Source organism: Delphinus delphis, chromosome 5 (assembly GCF_949987515.2).
Source record: "Delphinus delphis chromosome 5, mDelDel1.2, whole genome shotgun sequence".
NCBI classification, from domain to species: Eukaryota; Metazoa; Chordata; class Mammalia; order Artiodactyla; family Delphinidae; genus Delphinus; species Delphinus delphis.
The window spans coordinates 2,999,554-3,013,362 of record NC_082687.1 but is presented as its reverse complement, the minus strand read 5'-3'; the positions used below and the strand labels follow the sequence as shown (position 1 = coordinate 3,013,362).

The window sequence follows — 13,809 nt, the reverse complement described above, 5'->3', positions numbered from 1 at the left end:
TTCCCTAAGATGGGCAAATGGCTGAGAGCTGTGATGTCAAGTGTGACAACCACTAGCTATATGTGGCTATTAAAATTAATATTACTGGAAATGGAATAAAGTAAAAAATTCAGTTCCTTGGTCACATTAGCCACATTTCAAGAGCTCAATGGTCACATGTTGCTGGTGGCTACCATAATGGACAGTGCAAATACAAAGCATCTTCAACTTTGCAGAAAGTTCTTTTGCGTTGTTCTCATAGAGTTTGGTAGTGCGCCAGCTCTCTTGTTCCATTCTAACCTATAGCTAATGTAAACAACTTCTAACTTACAAATGAGATGCACACTGGAAGTTCATTGGCAAGTTGGTGGGAACTTTGAATACAGGTCCCTATGGACCAATTATATTAAGATGATGGCAACATACATCCTATGAAGAGGTCAATGGCTACAAACATAAGGAAATATTCAGGCTCATTGAAAATGGAAATTATGACAATGAGCTTAGGTTTGATTATCCAACTGGAAAGATTAAAATAGTGTTCAGGGGCTTCCCTGGTGGCGCAGTGGTTGAGAGTCCGCCTGCCGATGCAGGGGACACGGGTTCGTGCCCCGTTCCGGGAGGATCCCACATGCCGCGGAGCGGCTGGGCTCGTGAGCCATGGCCGCTGAGCCTGCGCGTCCGGAGCCTGTGCTCCGCAATGGAGGAGGCCACAACAGTGAGAGGCCCGCGTACCGCAAAAAAAAAAAAAAAAAAAAAAAAAAAATAGTGTTCAGGTTCAATGCTGGTAGATGTGCAGTGAAGCAAGAATTTGTGGGTGTATATTTTGGTAAAATTTATCTGTAAAGTAATTTGGCAATACATTTTAAAAGTCTTAAAATTGTTTGTACTCTTTGGCCCTATAATTCACTCTCCAGGACTTTAATATAAGAAAATAGATACTTCCAAGATCCAGCACAGAGGTTCTCATAACAGGATTAATTATAGTAACAGTTGGAAACAACCCAAGTGTTTTACAAGAGGGAGAGGGTTAGGTCAGTGATGACTTGGATATATTGGAATGCTGTATATCCATTAAAATGTTAATGTTAATTAAAATGTTCTCTTTTACCATAGGAAATACTCATGTAGAAATAAATGAAAAATAATATTTAATACTGCATAGCATGATTAAATAAAATATCCTTAGGAAACACTTGAAAATAAACTAAAATGTTAATAGTAATATCTAAGTTTTATGGGATGGTGTGTGATTTCTTTTTTAATATTCTTTTATACTTTTAAGTTGTCTACAGCAGGGGTCCCAAATATTTGTTTAAAGGCTATGAAAAAGACAATAAATAAGGTTGATTTAATAGGTATACACTGAATTTAATAGTCTGAGAACAGTTATGACACCTTATTTTCAAACATCATTAAGCATTTATAGAAATAAGATCCTATCTTAGAGCACAAAAAATTCTTCAGTATATTTTAATAAATAGAAAGAATATAGATTGCATTAATTATGTGAAAAATAGAAAGTAGAAAAATAAAAATTAAAATTTTTAACCACCTGGACATTTTTAAGTGCTGCCTTAATTATTCTTGTGTAAAGCAGGATACTGAAATTGATAGTACAGAATCCCTAGAAAATGAAAATAAAAACTCTAGATATCAAAAATTATGTGACTTGTCTAAAACCATATTTATAGAAAAATTAATAGGCCTAAGAACTTATACTTACTAAAAGAAGTAGAATAAAACATTGAATTAACCACTTAACTCAGATTAAAAATAAAGAGTATTAAAATGATTACAACAGATATATGAAAGATAAGTAGTAGAATTGATAAAACCAAGAACTGGTACTCTAAAACAATAATAATAAGGTAGAAAATCACGCGGTAGCACAACCAAAATATTTTAAAAATGTGCAAAGATATTAGATGCTCTTGAATAGGAAGACTCAATATTTGAAATTTATATATTGAATTATTTGAATTGTTATTAAAATATAATTCAATATTTGAAGTAAATCTACAAATTCAGATGCTATCCAAACAAAATACAAACAGATGTTCATTGCTGTGATATGCGTTTGCTTGGAACTTGATAGACTTATTCTAAATTCATCCAGAAAATTAAGCATGCAAGAATAGCCTGGAATAACCTGAAAGAGAATAACAACAATAATGGACAAGCTAAACAATTTTAATATATGTTATTAAGAAAATAACTACAGCACTTCCCTGGAGGCACAGTGGTTAGGAATCCGCCTGCCAATGCAGGGGAGACAGGTTCCATTGCTGGTCCGGGAAGATCCCACATGCCGCGGAGCATCTAAGCCCGTGCGCCACAACTACTGAGCCCGTGCCTAGAGCCCGTGCTCTGCAACAAGAGAAGCCCCCACTCACCATAACTAGAGAAAGCCCACGCGCAGCAACAAAGACCCAACGCAGCCAAAAATAATATAAATAAATAAATAAATAAAGGAAACTTACATTAAAAAACCCCCCCAAAACCAGTACATTACAACTCGGTGGTCGTAGCACAAAAAATGATTACAGGACCCACAGATTTATTCAAGTACCTATAGGAATTTGGCATTCATTAAAAACATTTCAGAACACCAGAGAAAAGCAGAATTTTTCAACAAATGGGCTGGAATAAATACCAAGTTGTCATTCAACCCCTCCACCCCCAATAAAATGCACAAAATCCTACTGGAATATATTGTGAGAGTTAATTATATATATTTTCTTACCACCTATTTAAGAACTATGTTATATTTCCATGTGAAAGCTGAAGGTTTTATTACTAAGACAGCACCTATATGTGATTTTGGAATTTCAGACCTGAGGTCCTCAATAGGAAGCGTCACAAGATGATGTAAATGAAGAGACAGGATTCTAAATGACTTCTGTTGTGTAAATGAAGAGAAATTAAGAAGATTCTGGAAAATATCTCCGTTTCTGATCTGAGCATTTTAGACATGTCCAGCTTTCCTAGCTCCGTGGAACTTGTTTCACGGTAATTTTCCACTAGGCACTTAGGAGCTGAAACAGACATCAGGCTCATTTGCCACTCCATTTACGTCAAACAGTTCACCTTAGTAAGACATCGTTCTGTACCCAGGAAATAGGAACTGAGAACTCGCCTTCCACAAGCCAGTCTACCAGTGATGGGAAGACCCTTAAGAATCCATATTTAGAATCCATCCAGATACAGCGTAGGATTTCTTAATAGCCTATTGGGAAAACATTCCTGCCTCTTGGTTGCAAAAACTTCTTCAAAAATAGCAGGGCAAATAGTCCCAGGTCTCTGTGACCTAAAATGCCTAATGAAGCTGAAGAATTATTAGAGCATCTTAGAGAAACCTGAGGCAATTCAGCCTGACGATTTAGTAATGACGGTTCTGTCACCGGCTCAGAGAATTACGAGACTTCTAGCTCAGTATTTGCTCGGCATTACTCACAGTGTTGGCAGCACGGGCTGCGAGAATTCTTCTAGGTCCTGAATATTCTAAGGCGACACACTCTTCTGTTTGAACAACTCTAGGTGTGGGTTCATTCTGTGATGTGTTCAACTTCTAGGAAACCAAATGATAAAGTCCAAATAATAAAGCTGAAAAGGCGAGAAAACTTACAGACTGAAAAGCAGACGTCACACTGGGGATTCGACGGATACATGTAAGATATAAGGCAGATAGTAGTTTTCTTTCCTAGTGCATAGTTTTTAAATCCACTGATGGGGGCTTCCCTGGTGGCGCAGTGGTTGAGAGTCCGCCTGCCGATGCGGGGGACACGGGTTCGTGCCCCGGTCCGGGAAGATCCCACATGCCGCGGGGCGGCTGGGCCCGTGAGCCATGGCCGCTGAGCCTGCGCGTCCGGAGCCTGTGCTCCACAACGGGAGAGGCCACAGCAGTGAGAAGCCCGTGTACCGCAAAAAGAAAAAAAATCCACTGATGGCAAATTATAGTCATTTCCGAAGAGAGGTGCAGGGCAAGGCAGGGCAAGGCAGGGCAAGGCAGGGCAAGGCAAGGCAAGGCAAGGCAGGGCAGGGGTGGGGACGGGGAAGAGTGAGGAAGCTCAAACTTAAAAAAAAAAAAGTTTACATGTTTTAACATAAAGACTGTCACAACTAAGCCTATACTGCCTCCTGGTGGTCAAATATGAAAATGTATTTCTACAGATGAATTAAATGAATGGTTATTTAGCATACGTCAAAATAACTAAAGGTAGAGCAACCAGGTGCCTGTTTGTATGAATATCCCATTTTCACTAACTCACTTGACTACATTTCCCCTAGTTATTAAGGTTGAATGGCTCTTTTTTGGAGAGGTCCCAATTCTACACTTTTCTAAACTGTAAGTAGTAAATTGTATTGGATAATACCACTTATATACTTGGGATTTAGGTATTTATATATGTTACAATTTATGCAGAAATAATAAGAAAGAATAGTTTCCTCGATCTGTTGCACTACTTAATCTTAAAAAATAGACAATGAATTATTTAATGCCTTAAATAAATTTACCATGCATATTTATCAGGCATATTAAAATGAATATTTTAGGAACACAGACATGTACATTATTATCACGGTATATCAGGCTATAGTCTCTTAAGCCAGCAATCATACCTAGTGCTCTTCGTGGTTACTCTGGTCGATAATTTTTCTGATTGACAATTTTAAATTTCTCAAACTTGAACTTTACTACTTGCACAATAAAAACTATTTCTTTAAAAACAAAAATATGAAATCCAGGGGAATCAAATGATCTTCCCACAGTTTCACTGCTGGTAGTATGTAGGGGCCCTAACACCATCCAGTGATTTTTCTCTATAGTCTTCAAAGTATGATATATTTCCTGTCACTAACAAAAATGTAACATTTCCTCTGAACCTGCTTTTCATTACAATGTACTGTTCCTATTTGCTTTCAGTCGCATCTCAGATGCTAATCCCCTTGGGGTGAGTACTCGGGTGTGGGGCTTTAGACATCCTGTGAGGTCTTAGTTCCCCGACCAGGGATTGCACTGGAAGCATGGAGTCTTTTTTTTTGCGGGGGGGGGGGGGGGGGAGTGTATAGTTGCTTTACACTGCTGTGTCAGTGTCTGCCGTACAGCAAAGTGAATCAGTTATACGTGTACATATATCCCCTCTTATTTAGATTTCCTTCCCGTTTAGGTCGCCACAGAGTACCGAGTACAGTTCCCTGTGCTCTATGGTAGATTCTCATTAGTTATCTATTTTACACATAGTAGTGCATATATGTCAGTCCCAATCTCCCCATCCATCCCACCCTCCACTTCCCCCTTGCAGAGTCTTAACCAGTGGACCACCAGGGAAGTCCTCAAAAGAGCTGTTCTTGGGTGTCTTTCCCCAGCATGTCAGTGGGGTCATTCGTGGGTGTCCACTCTTCACTGGGGCTGTAAGACAGATGAAGAAGCTTCTCTGTAGATGTTTATACACTGAAAACCAGTGGAGAGCTGTCTGCAAGATCAGAAAAGGGCAACTCCCCCTTGCTCTTTGCTGGTTTCCATTCCTCATACAGCAGACATTGTTAGGAGCTGCTGTGAAGAAGCATCAGTTCAGTCCACACACACCGACCTTCTCTTACCCATGGCCTATCACCCAGCAAAATTCACCAATTGCCTCAATAAAAGTAAACCTCAAAGTTTCCCCAAAGCTTCCTTCTCTTACTATATCATATTTTGAACCAAATAGAAACACTATTTCGAACATATATGGTCTTACCATGTTTTTCTCCATCAAAATTTATGGAATTTTATCACTTACTAAAACGTTTTATGTATTTAAAAAATTTATTGTGAATGAACTGACCACCAAGCTCATAATGCTGTGACCAGTCAAGTCAATGACAACTTACCCTCCTCCTTTGTATTTCAACAGCTCTGTGTCAGGTTTCAGCTGAAAGACGCATTACACACGTGGAGAGAATCTATTGAGTTTCCTTTTTCAGACTGTGCACAAATTTCTTAAAAGGCTGAACCATGTTTTTTACACGCTTCCACATGTTTACTTCTATAGAGCTTAATTTGACTTCAAGATAAGTGAGTGAAATTCGAATTAATGTCAGATCAGGTATGATCCAGAGGAGAACCTCTTAAGAATTGCATGTTCTTTTGTGTGTTTATAATAAACATGTTTTTACTAGAGTCTCAGACACATCATGAAAATCTCCACATGACAGTATTACCAAACAGTGTATTCAAGTGTTTAAATTTGCTTCACTAGATCTTCTTGCAAAATCTCCATTTGGAAATTGGAATTTTTGTTTGTTTGTTTTCATGGCATCCTGTCAACATGAATTGTGTTAGAGATTTTATACTGGAGAAGGAATCAGTCTGCCTAATCTGAGGTGAAAATAGACTTGGCCACCAGGCAGAGATGATTCGATGTGTGGAAGTTACGTGGTTTGAGCCAAAAAAGGTAATATGATGCTCAGTCATTATTACTGTTATTTTTTGTCAAAAATTCCACATAAACAGGATGGTTTCAAACCTTTCATTTTTTTCTCCTAAAAATCTTCATAAAATTAAGTGGATACCTATTCTTTTATATCTTCTCTCTTTCCTCTAGGAGTAGAAGACAATATTCTTTTTTATTTTATAATAACCTAGTACCTTGAAATCTTTTAGATAGCAAGGTATAAGCCACAAATAGAAAAACTTTAGAGCACAAGTGTGATAAGAATCACCAAGAGTACTTGTAAAAAATGCAAATTCATACTTTCCAGCCCCAGAGATTATAATCCATTAGGTCATTGTAAGAAACCCAAGAACAGGCGTTTTTTTTCAACATGTAGAAAATGGAGGTCATCTAGTTTAAGCAGTTTAATATCTTACAGCCCCTCAAAAGAGAACATTATAGAGTGGGGATGGACTCAAAGGGTAGCTAAGAATTCTTCTTAACCACACTATTAATTTAAAATGGTGACTTTCTGGAACATGACACATCACACACTTAAATGTAACAATTCCAAATGTTAATCATTTGTGCTTTAGTTGTTATTTTGCTTTCTTCCACTAGGGAGAACGATTGAGAATGCATTATAATTGTTTCAGATCAGTAAAAATTGTTTGAAAATGGCTAGAAGATGAAAGAAATCAGATATGAAGGGTACATTGTATATGATCCCATTTATATGAAATGTTAGAATAGGCAAAAGTAATCTAGAACGACAGAAAACAGATCACCGGTTAGCTACAAAGAGGCAGAAGGGAACTTTTTGGGTTGTTGGAAATGTTCTGTATCTAGGGTGTAGTGGTGGTTACATGAGTATATATTTGCTGAAGCTCATAGCACTGTTCACTTAAAATGGGAGAATTTTATTGGATGCAAATTATACCTCTTAAAGTTGATTAAAACAGACTACAAGGTATTTGTGAGTTTTTGTTGTTGTTGTTGTTTAATGAGGCCAAATTTCTGCAACAACTATATTAGGTAGCTCACAGAATCTCCCGCAGGACCATGGAACTGGGCTTGGAGGCTCCATGGTCAGAAAAACCCTTAGACCCTACCACAGGGAGGCTAGGAAAGCGAGTTTCTGGCTTCCACCTTTAGGAGGTGGGACTCCCACACTGGAAAATTTCCCAGTTTTGTCCTGATCTTTGTGTTTTTAGTTTGTGTGTTCGTGTGTGTGTATTCTTGCTTTGATATTTTAAGCAGTACCTAGTTTGAATTACTTTACCATTTAGACATATGCTTCTGAGATTTTCTGCCGTTGATTCTTTAACACATATTAAAGAACACATAGATGAATTCATTGCCATAAAAATTAGAGTATTACGGGTAATGCTCAAGGTCACCTTGACCTAGTGTCGCCGTTTTATTCTCACTATTATGAGTTCGGTATATATGTTTTTCTAATATGTTGCATACATATGGATTCACAGAAAATGTACATAGTTCTTAGATTTTTAAAAATTTATTTAAATGGTATCACACCGTGCACACATCTCTACAACTCACCTTTTTTGACTCAATGTGTTTTTCAGAAACTCTCCCAATAGTGATACATGCAAGGCTAGTAGGTAGCAACTCTATAAGTACAAATAAATCAGTATAACAGGACTGAAAGGAGGTTTGGTAGCTCAGGGGAAAGTCTGTACTATTAATTCTTTAAAACGCGTTAGGGATTTTTGGTAATCAGGCATTTTTCTTCTGATAGTAGAAAAGTACCACAATCTGGAAGCCAGCTTCACTGGGGGCTATGCCCTCCTAAGGTACTGTCCTCTGAACGCAGAGACAGAGAGCCAAGCCACAAGGAATGCATACACAAGAATCTGACCGTACTAGACAAGGAAAAAGGAAACCCCCAAACTTTAAGAACCGTGGGCATTAACTTCCTAAGGTAAGCGAAGGGAGTGGAGATTTGGAAATTGCCCATTTAGACTAACCTCTACATAAAAAGTTGTTTGGTAAGCATTTTGAAAAAGCTTGTTCTCTCCCACACTACTGTCCTAACATTATAGGCACTATCTGGTAGCAGAAACTGTGGAGTGGTAATAAGATTTTTTTTTTTTCATTTTTCCTCTGCAATTGCTTTACTTCACATTTAAAATTTTGCATACAAACTGGCAACCTCAGCTAAAGAATAATTCAATGCCATTAATATAAAATTTTAAAATATATTTAAACAAGAAAAATAGCTTCGTATCATGTCAGTTGATTCAAAGATATCAACACTTTAGGTTAAAATGAATTTTTGGAAGATGTTACAATCAAATATTTATTTATATTCACATTTCAACAATTAAACAGGGACTCCAGGATCATTTTTAAATTGAGCTCTTAGAGAGGCATAAGGAGTTGTTTGAGTGTGGATGGTGGTGAGAGGAGTAGCTCTTACAAAGTATTCTCCAATCTACAGACACAGGCTTTCTTTCTCAAACAAGACATATGACAATAGCTAAGAATTAGAGGGACTTCCCTGGTGGCACAGTGGTTAGGAATCTGCCTGCCAGTGCAGGGGACACGGGTTCAAGCCCTGGCCCAGGAAGATCCCACATGCCGCGGAGCAACTAAGCCCGCGTGCCACAACTACTGAGCCCTCGCTCTAGAGCCCGCGAGCCACAGCTACTGAGCCCGCGTGCCTAGAGCCTGTGCTCCGCAACAAGAGAAGCCACCGCAATAAGAAGCCTGTGCACCGCAATGAATAGGAGCCCCCGCTTGCCGCAACTAGAGAAAAGCCCGCGCAGCAGCGAAGACCCAGTGCGGCCAAAAGTGAATTAAAAAAAAAGAATTATATATTTGCCAAGCACCAGACACTCATGAAAATACTTCACAGATTTTCACTAATTTGAACATCCCAGTAACCATGTGAGATGGATGTTACCCTTATCTCCAGTTTACAGATGGGGAATCTGATACAGGGGGTGCAGGACCTTTATCCAAAGTCACACAATTAAGATGAAGCAGAGGCGGGATTTGAACCCATACAGATTAGCTAGGGTGTCACACACCTTCTGCCTGTCCTAGCAACAAAGTAAAGTGCTTCTAGGAGAGGGAGTGGGTGAAATTGACACAGCACTCTTCCAGGTTTTTTTTTTTTTTTTGTGGTACGCGGGCCTCTCACTGTTGTGGCCTCTCCCGTTGCGGAGCACAGGCTCCGGACGCGCAGGCTCAGCGGCCATGGCTCACGGGCCCAGCCGCTCCGCGGCATGTGGGATCTTCCCGGACTGGGGCACGAACCCGTGTCCCCTGCATCGGCAGGCGGACTCTCAACCACTGCGCCACCAGGGTAGCCCTCTTCCAGGTTTTTTAATTCGACTATTTTGACAGTTTGGGAACCACGGTGATAAACATTGTACTAGCAGTTCCATTTCAGTTTTCTTAAAGAACACTATCATTTTCTGTGATTTTCTTTTACCTGGTGGAAACCGCCAGTTAAAACAGGAAGAAAACCACCGGTTACAAGAGGGATTTTAGAAAAGTATATTTCAGAAAAAAAAATTAAATTGTACATCTAAAGGAGTGTGTTGGTCCCTTAAAATTCTCACTCCGATAAGCTAGACTCTCACTTCACCAATTCTAGAATCTCCTCCCAATTTGGAGTAGTACATACATATATGCATGTGTATTCATGTGTGTACTTGTTTATGTATGTATACGTGTTACACACATTCTCAACGGTGGAAGTTTTTGTTCTCTGAGGATGGCTTTTATCTGGAGATAATCAAAAGGCACTTTGAGCTAAGTCAGGTGGGTGATGGAGAACTGGGCAACATTCATTTGAGGTTAAAATAAGTCTGGGCTAAAAATAATGAAATGGCCCTTTTCACATTCTGTTACCAACTCTGACATTTACTTTTTCTCGCAAAGGCCCCAGATATCTTTGGATTCTAATTCCACTATAAGTCTTCTTCCCACTCCTCCCCAAACATTTTTATGCCTCTCTTCACTAATGAGGTTCATATGTTGGAACTTTGGACATGTACCAAGTTCTTTGTATACGAAATCCACACGGTTTTCTAGATTATGCACCAGTAAGTACATATTGTCGTTAAAGCAGCATCCTTAGACGTAATGCTTCATAAATAGTTCATTAGAAGAATTTCTCATTTTTATGCTCGACTGAAAGTGTTTTCCTTCATTCTCACATTTGTGGGGGGAAAAAATCATTTACCCTAATCCGGGATGGTTGGAGATCCATTTGCTGTATGAACGTGAACCTTGTTCTCAGCACAGTCTCTGTGTCCAGGACAGACGTGTTCTCAAGCACTGCTGCCATCTGCTGGCCTTGTGGTTGTTAGATTTTAGAAAAAGCTGTGCATAAGGCTCCAGCCAAGATGATGCAAAATGCAAGTATCATCAGCAGGTAGTTTTGTCGACCCTAAGTAATAAAAATGAATAACTGTCATTAAGAAAACCTGAACCAAATATGCAAAAAGCACAGACTCTCAACATTGCTGTGGACCTTAGTAACCATCTGGTCTACCTCCTGTATGTTTTTTGCTCCCCCCTCTGCCTGATCTTCCTGACTCTCTGGAAACCCCGCAGATCCTCCATCCTTTAACCGTTCAGTAAACACATGTGCGCTCCCACTATGCATCCACACTTGCTGGGGTTAAAACGGTGAACAAAAACGTGCCCCTATTCAGTTACTCACATAATATGGGAGACAGAAATGAATAAAATCATTGCACAAAGGCTTGTTAAAAGACAGAGAGAGGCTAATAAGCAAAGGCCCAAGGCTGTTTGTGTGTTACCAAGGAATCTTAAGGTGGGAGGTTTGAGGTTGAGTTGAGCTTCTAAGTATCAATGAACTGAATAGGGAAGGAGGGCAGCTGGTAGAGATCCTGGGTGGAAGGAATGTGTGTGCAGAGCTCTGCTGCAAGAGAAACATGGTACTCGCCAGGGATTAAGAGAAGGTCCAAGAGGCTACAGCAGTGAGTTAGGTGGAGCTCGATGAGGTTGGAAGCTATGGGCCTGAGCACACAGGCATCTCAGAGGCCATGCTCTACTTTTGGTTTTATTTGTCCAAGCAGTGGGAAAACATCGGAGGAATGGGCAGAGCTGGGTGTGGCGAAAAGATGGGATTTGCATTTTGTAAAGCCCACGCTTTTGCAAATGGTGAACAGATCGGAGGGAGCCAGAAGGGATGCAAGGGGACCAATGAGAAGGTGATTGCAGTCCTCCTGGGCAGAAACGATGCAGTGAAGACGGAGAGACAGAGACCAGTCTAAAGGGCAAGGGAAAAACAGAGATGGAGCTTACTCGCCCAGCTATGTTGTCTTAAAGATGGAAGCACGGAGGACCACTTCCCACTGCAGCCAGTCCCTCTGTACCTTAACAAAGAAATACCGTCTTGTGCGCAGTAGAAATATTGTATTTCTCATAAGTTCCATCTCTAGGGGTACGGATAGATCAATTCTAATCTCTCTTCCACAAGATAAACCCTCAAACATTGAAAAATAAATGTCTTTTATCCCTGAAGCATCTTTTTCCCTGGTCAATATTTTAGCTCCTTTGACTATCTTTCAAATGGAACGGTTTCAAGCTCCCGCACGGTCCTGGATGTTTCCTTCTGAATGATTGCCAGGCTGTCTATATAGCTCTTTAAATATAGACCCAATACTCTGAGGCAAGTAATATAGGGTCTCAATTACACTGAGATCTCCTGATAGTCAAATCATATGATACTATTACCAGCTTTTTTTTAAAGATTAATGACAATTAATATATAGTCAAAAAGGTATATCCCCTTTTTTTTCATCTTAATAAACAGTTGGGTTAAAGTGGGTGATTTTGCGTCTGTTTGATGACCACAGTGGTCTTTGCAAGTTGGGTTGGGCTGGTTGAATTACCTGATTCACTGTCAGCACCAACCCTACCAGAAGTCACTCTAATTCAAGCTCTACAAGTGAAAGACAGCACAAGTCCTTGCCAGGCACAGGGCAGCCTATTTACACACACACACACACACACACACACACACACACACACACACACACTCCTGCATGAAGGCGTTAAGGGTCCCTGACATCTTTTTCTTAGTCTTAAAGATTGCAGCCTTTGCCTAGATGCCAGTATTGGTGCAGAGTGGACGCTCAATAAATATTTGTTCAAAGAATCAATACACTCGGGCAATTTCCAAATGTGCTTTGTAAATTAGCCAATTGATGCAATCACTGAAATAAAGAACAATATATGGGGCCTCACTTATCAGCACTTTACCACCTAATTATGTGAACACCTCATAAGCTCTCTATTTTATTGTCTATGTAGACAGAAGAACAATGTCCTTAGGGGGTAAAATTTTTTCCCTTTTAAGGTTAAGAATCTGTACAAACTGCCTAGTGTCCTAGATAAAAAGACTGATTATATTTGGGCAAAATAGTTTTCCTTTGTCCAAGGTGAATGTTGACTCTTAGAAAGATCATGCTAACATTCCTTCCCGAAGCAAAGAAAGTGTTTAACTTGGATTTCTGAGACAGCTGCTAAAATGACAAATCATCTCATTCTTTATCTGGGCGTTGCTATGGACCTGTAAATTGCTGTGGTAACAATCCCCTACATTGGGATTTCTGTGGACACACAGACTAAAATATGTTGCTAAAAATATGATGTCTGTCTAGTTTACAATAGCTAAATATAAGATTCTAAAACAAACTTCCCAAAGAAGAACAGATATCAGATATAAAAGAAGGTCTCAAGGGCAAAGCAGACAAACAGAGCACTGATGTCATTAAAATGAAATAAAATCGTTAAACTCTTTCACTCAAAAAATGCTTGGATCTCCCATTAAGTCCTTATTGCTCCAGGCTGTAGACTTTTAAATACGTGTCTTTGAGGACTGCTTCAAGACACAGCTGATAGGACCTATGAGTCATAAAGGTAAACGTCTTGGTTTTGTTTTGCTCTACGGTTTTATCTTCTTTTTAAGAAAAATAATTTTAAAAATTCAGATAGAGTTTTGGTATCACTGTCTAGTTGATAACTCTTTGTTAAACTCGTTGGCATGGGAAGTATTTAAAACTTTCCTTTAAAGTTGCTGTCAAGAGGCAACTCAGTATCTGCATTGAACAAGTATCGCTGGACACACCTTAAGTTCTGTTTGTAGACAGATTTGTAAGGCTTTTTAAACTAGGGTTAAGAGGTCAGCAAAACTCGCTGTGCTTTCAGCTTTGCCCTCTCTCTATTTTTACTTACATACTTGGCCAAACTTTTGCACTCAGTCTCAAATCTGCAGATCAAACACACTGGGATTTTATCTGAATTACACTGAATGTAATTGGAGGTGTTGCCTGAACCACAGTGAGCCGTCCCATCAGGGACATATGAGTCTCCTATTTGTTCTGGTAGTCTTTTATGTTTTGTA

At 39.4% G+C, this 13,809-nt stretch overlaps 1 protein-coding gene across 4 annotated transcripts in view; it reads right to left on the bottom strand.

Moving 5' to 3' along the window:
• Positions 1–8,597: 8,597 nt before the first annotated feature.
• Positions 8,598–13,809, bottom strand: part of TMEM144 (transmembrane protein 144) — a 48,894-nt gene continuing 43,682 nt past the window's right edge. For all 4 annotated transcript variants that reach the window (XM_060011928.1, XM_060011931.1, XM_060011929.1 and 1 more), the window contains one exon: positions 8,598–10,821. In XM_060011928.1, the coding sequence (XP_059867911.1) occupies positions 10,800–10,821 (22 nt within the window). In that variant the 3' untranslated portion in view covers positions 8,598–10,799. The remainder of the gene's footprint in view (positions 10,822–13,809) is intronic.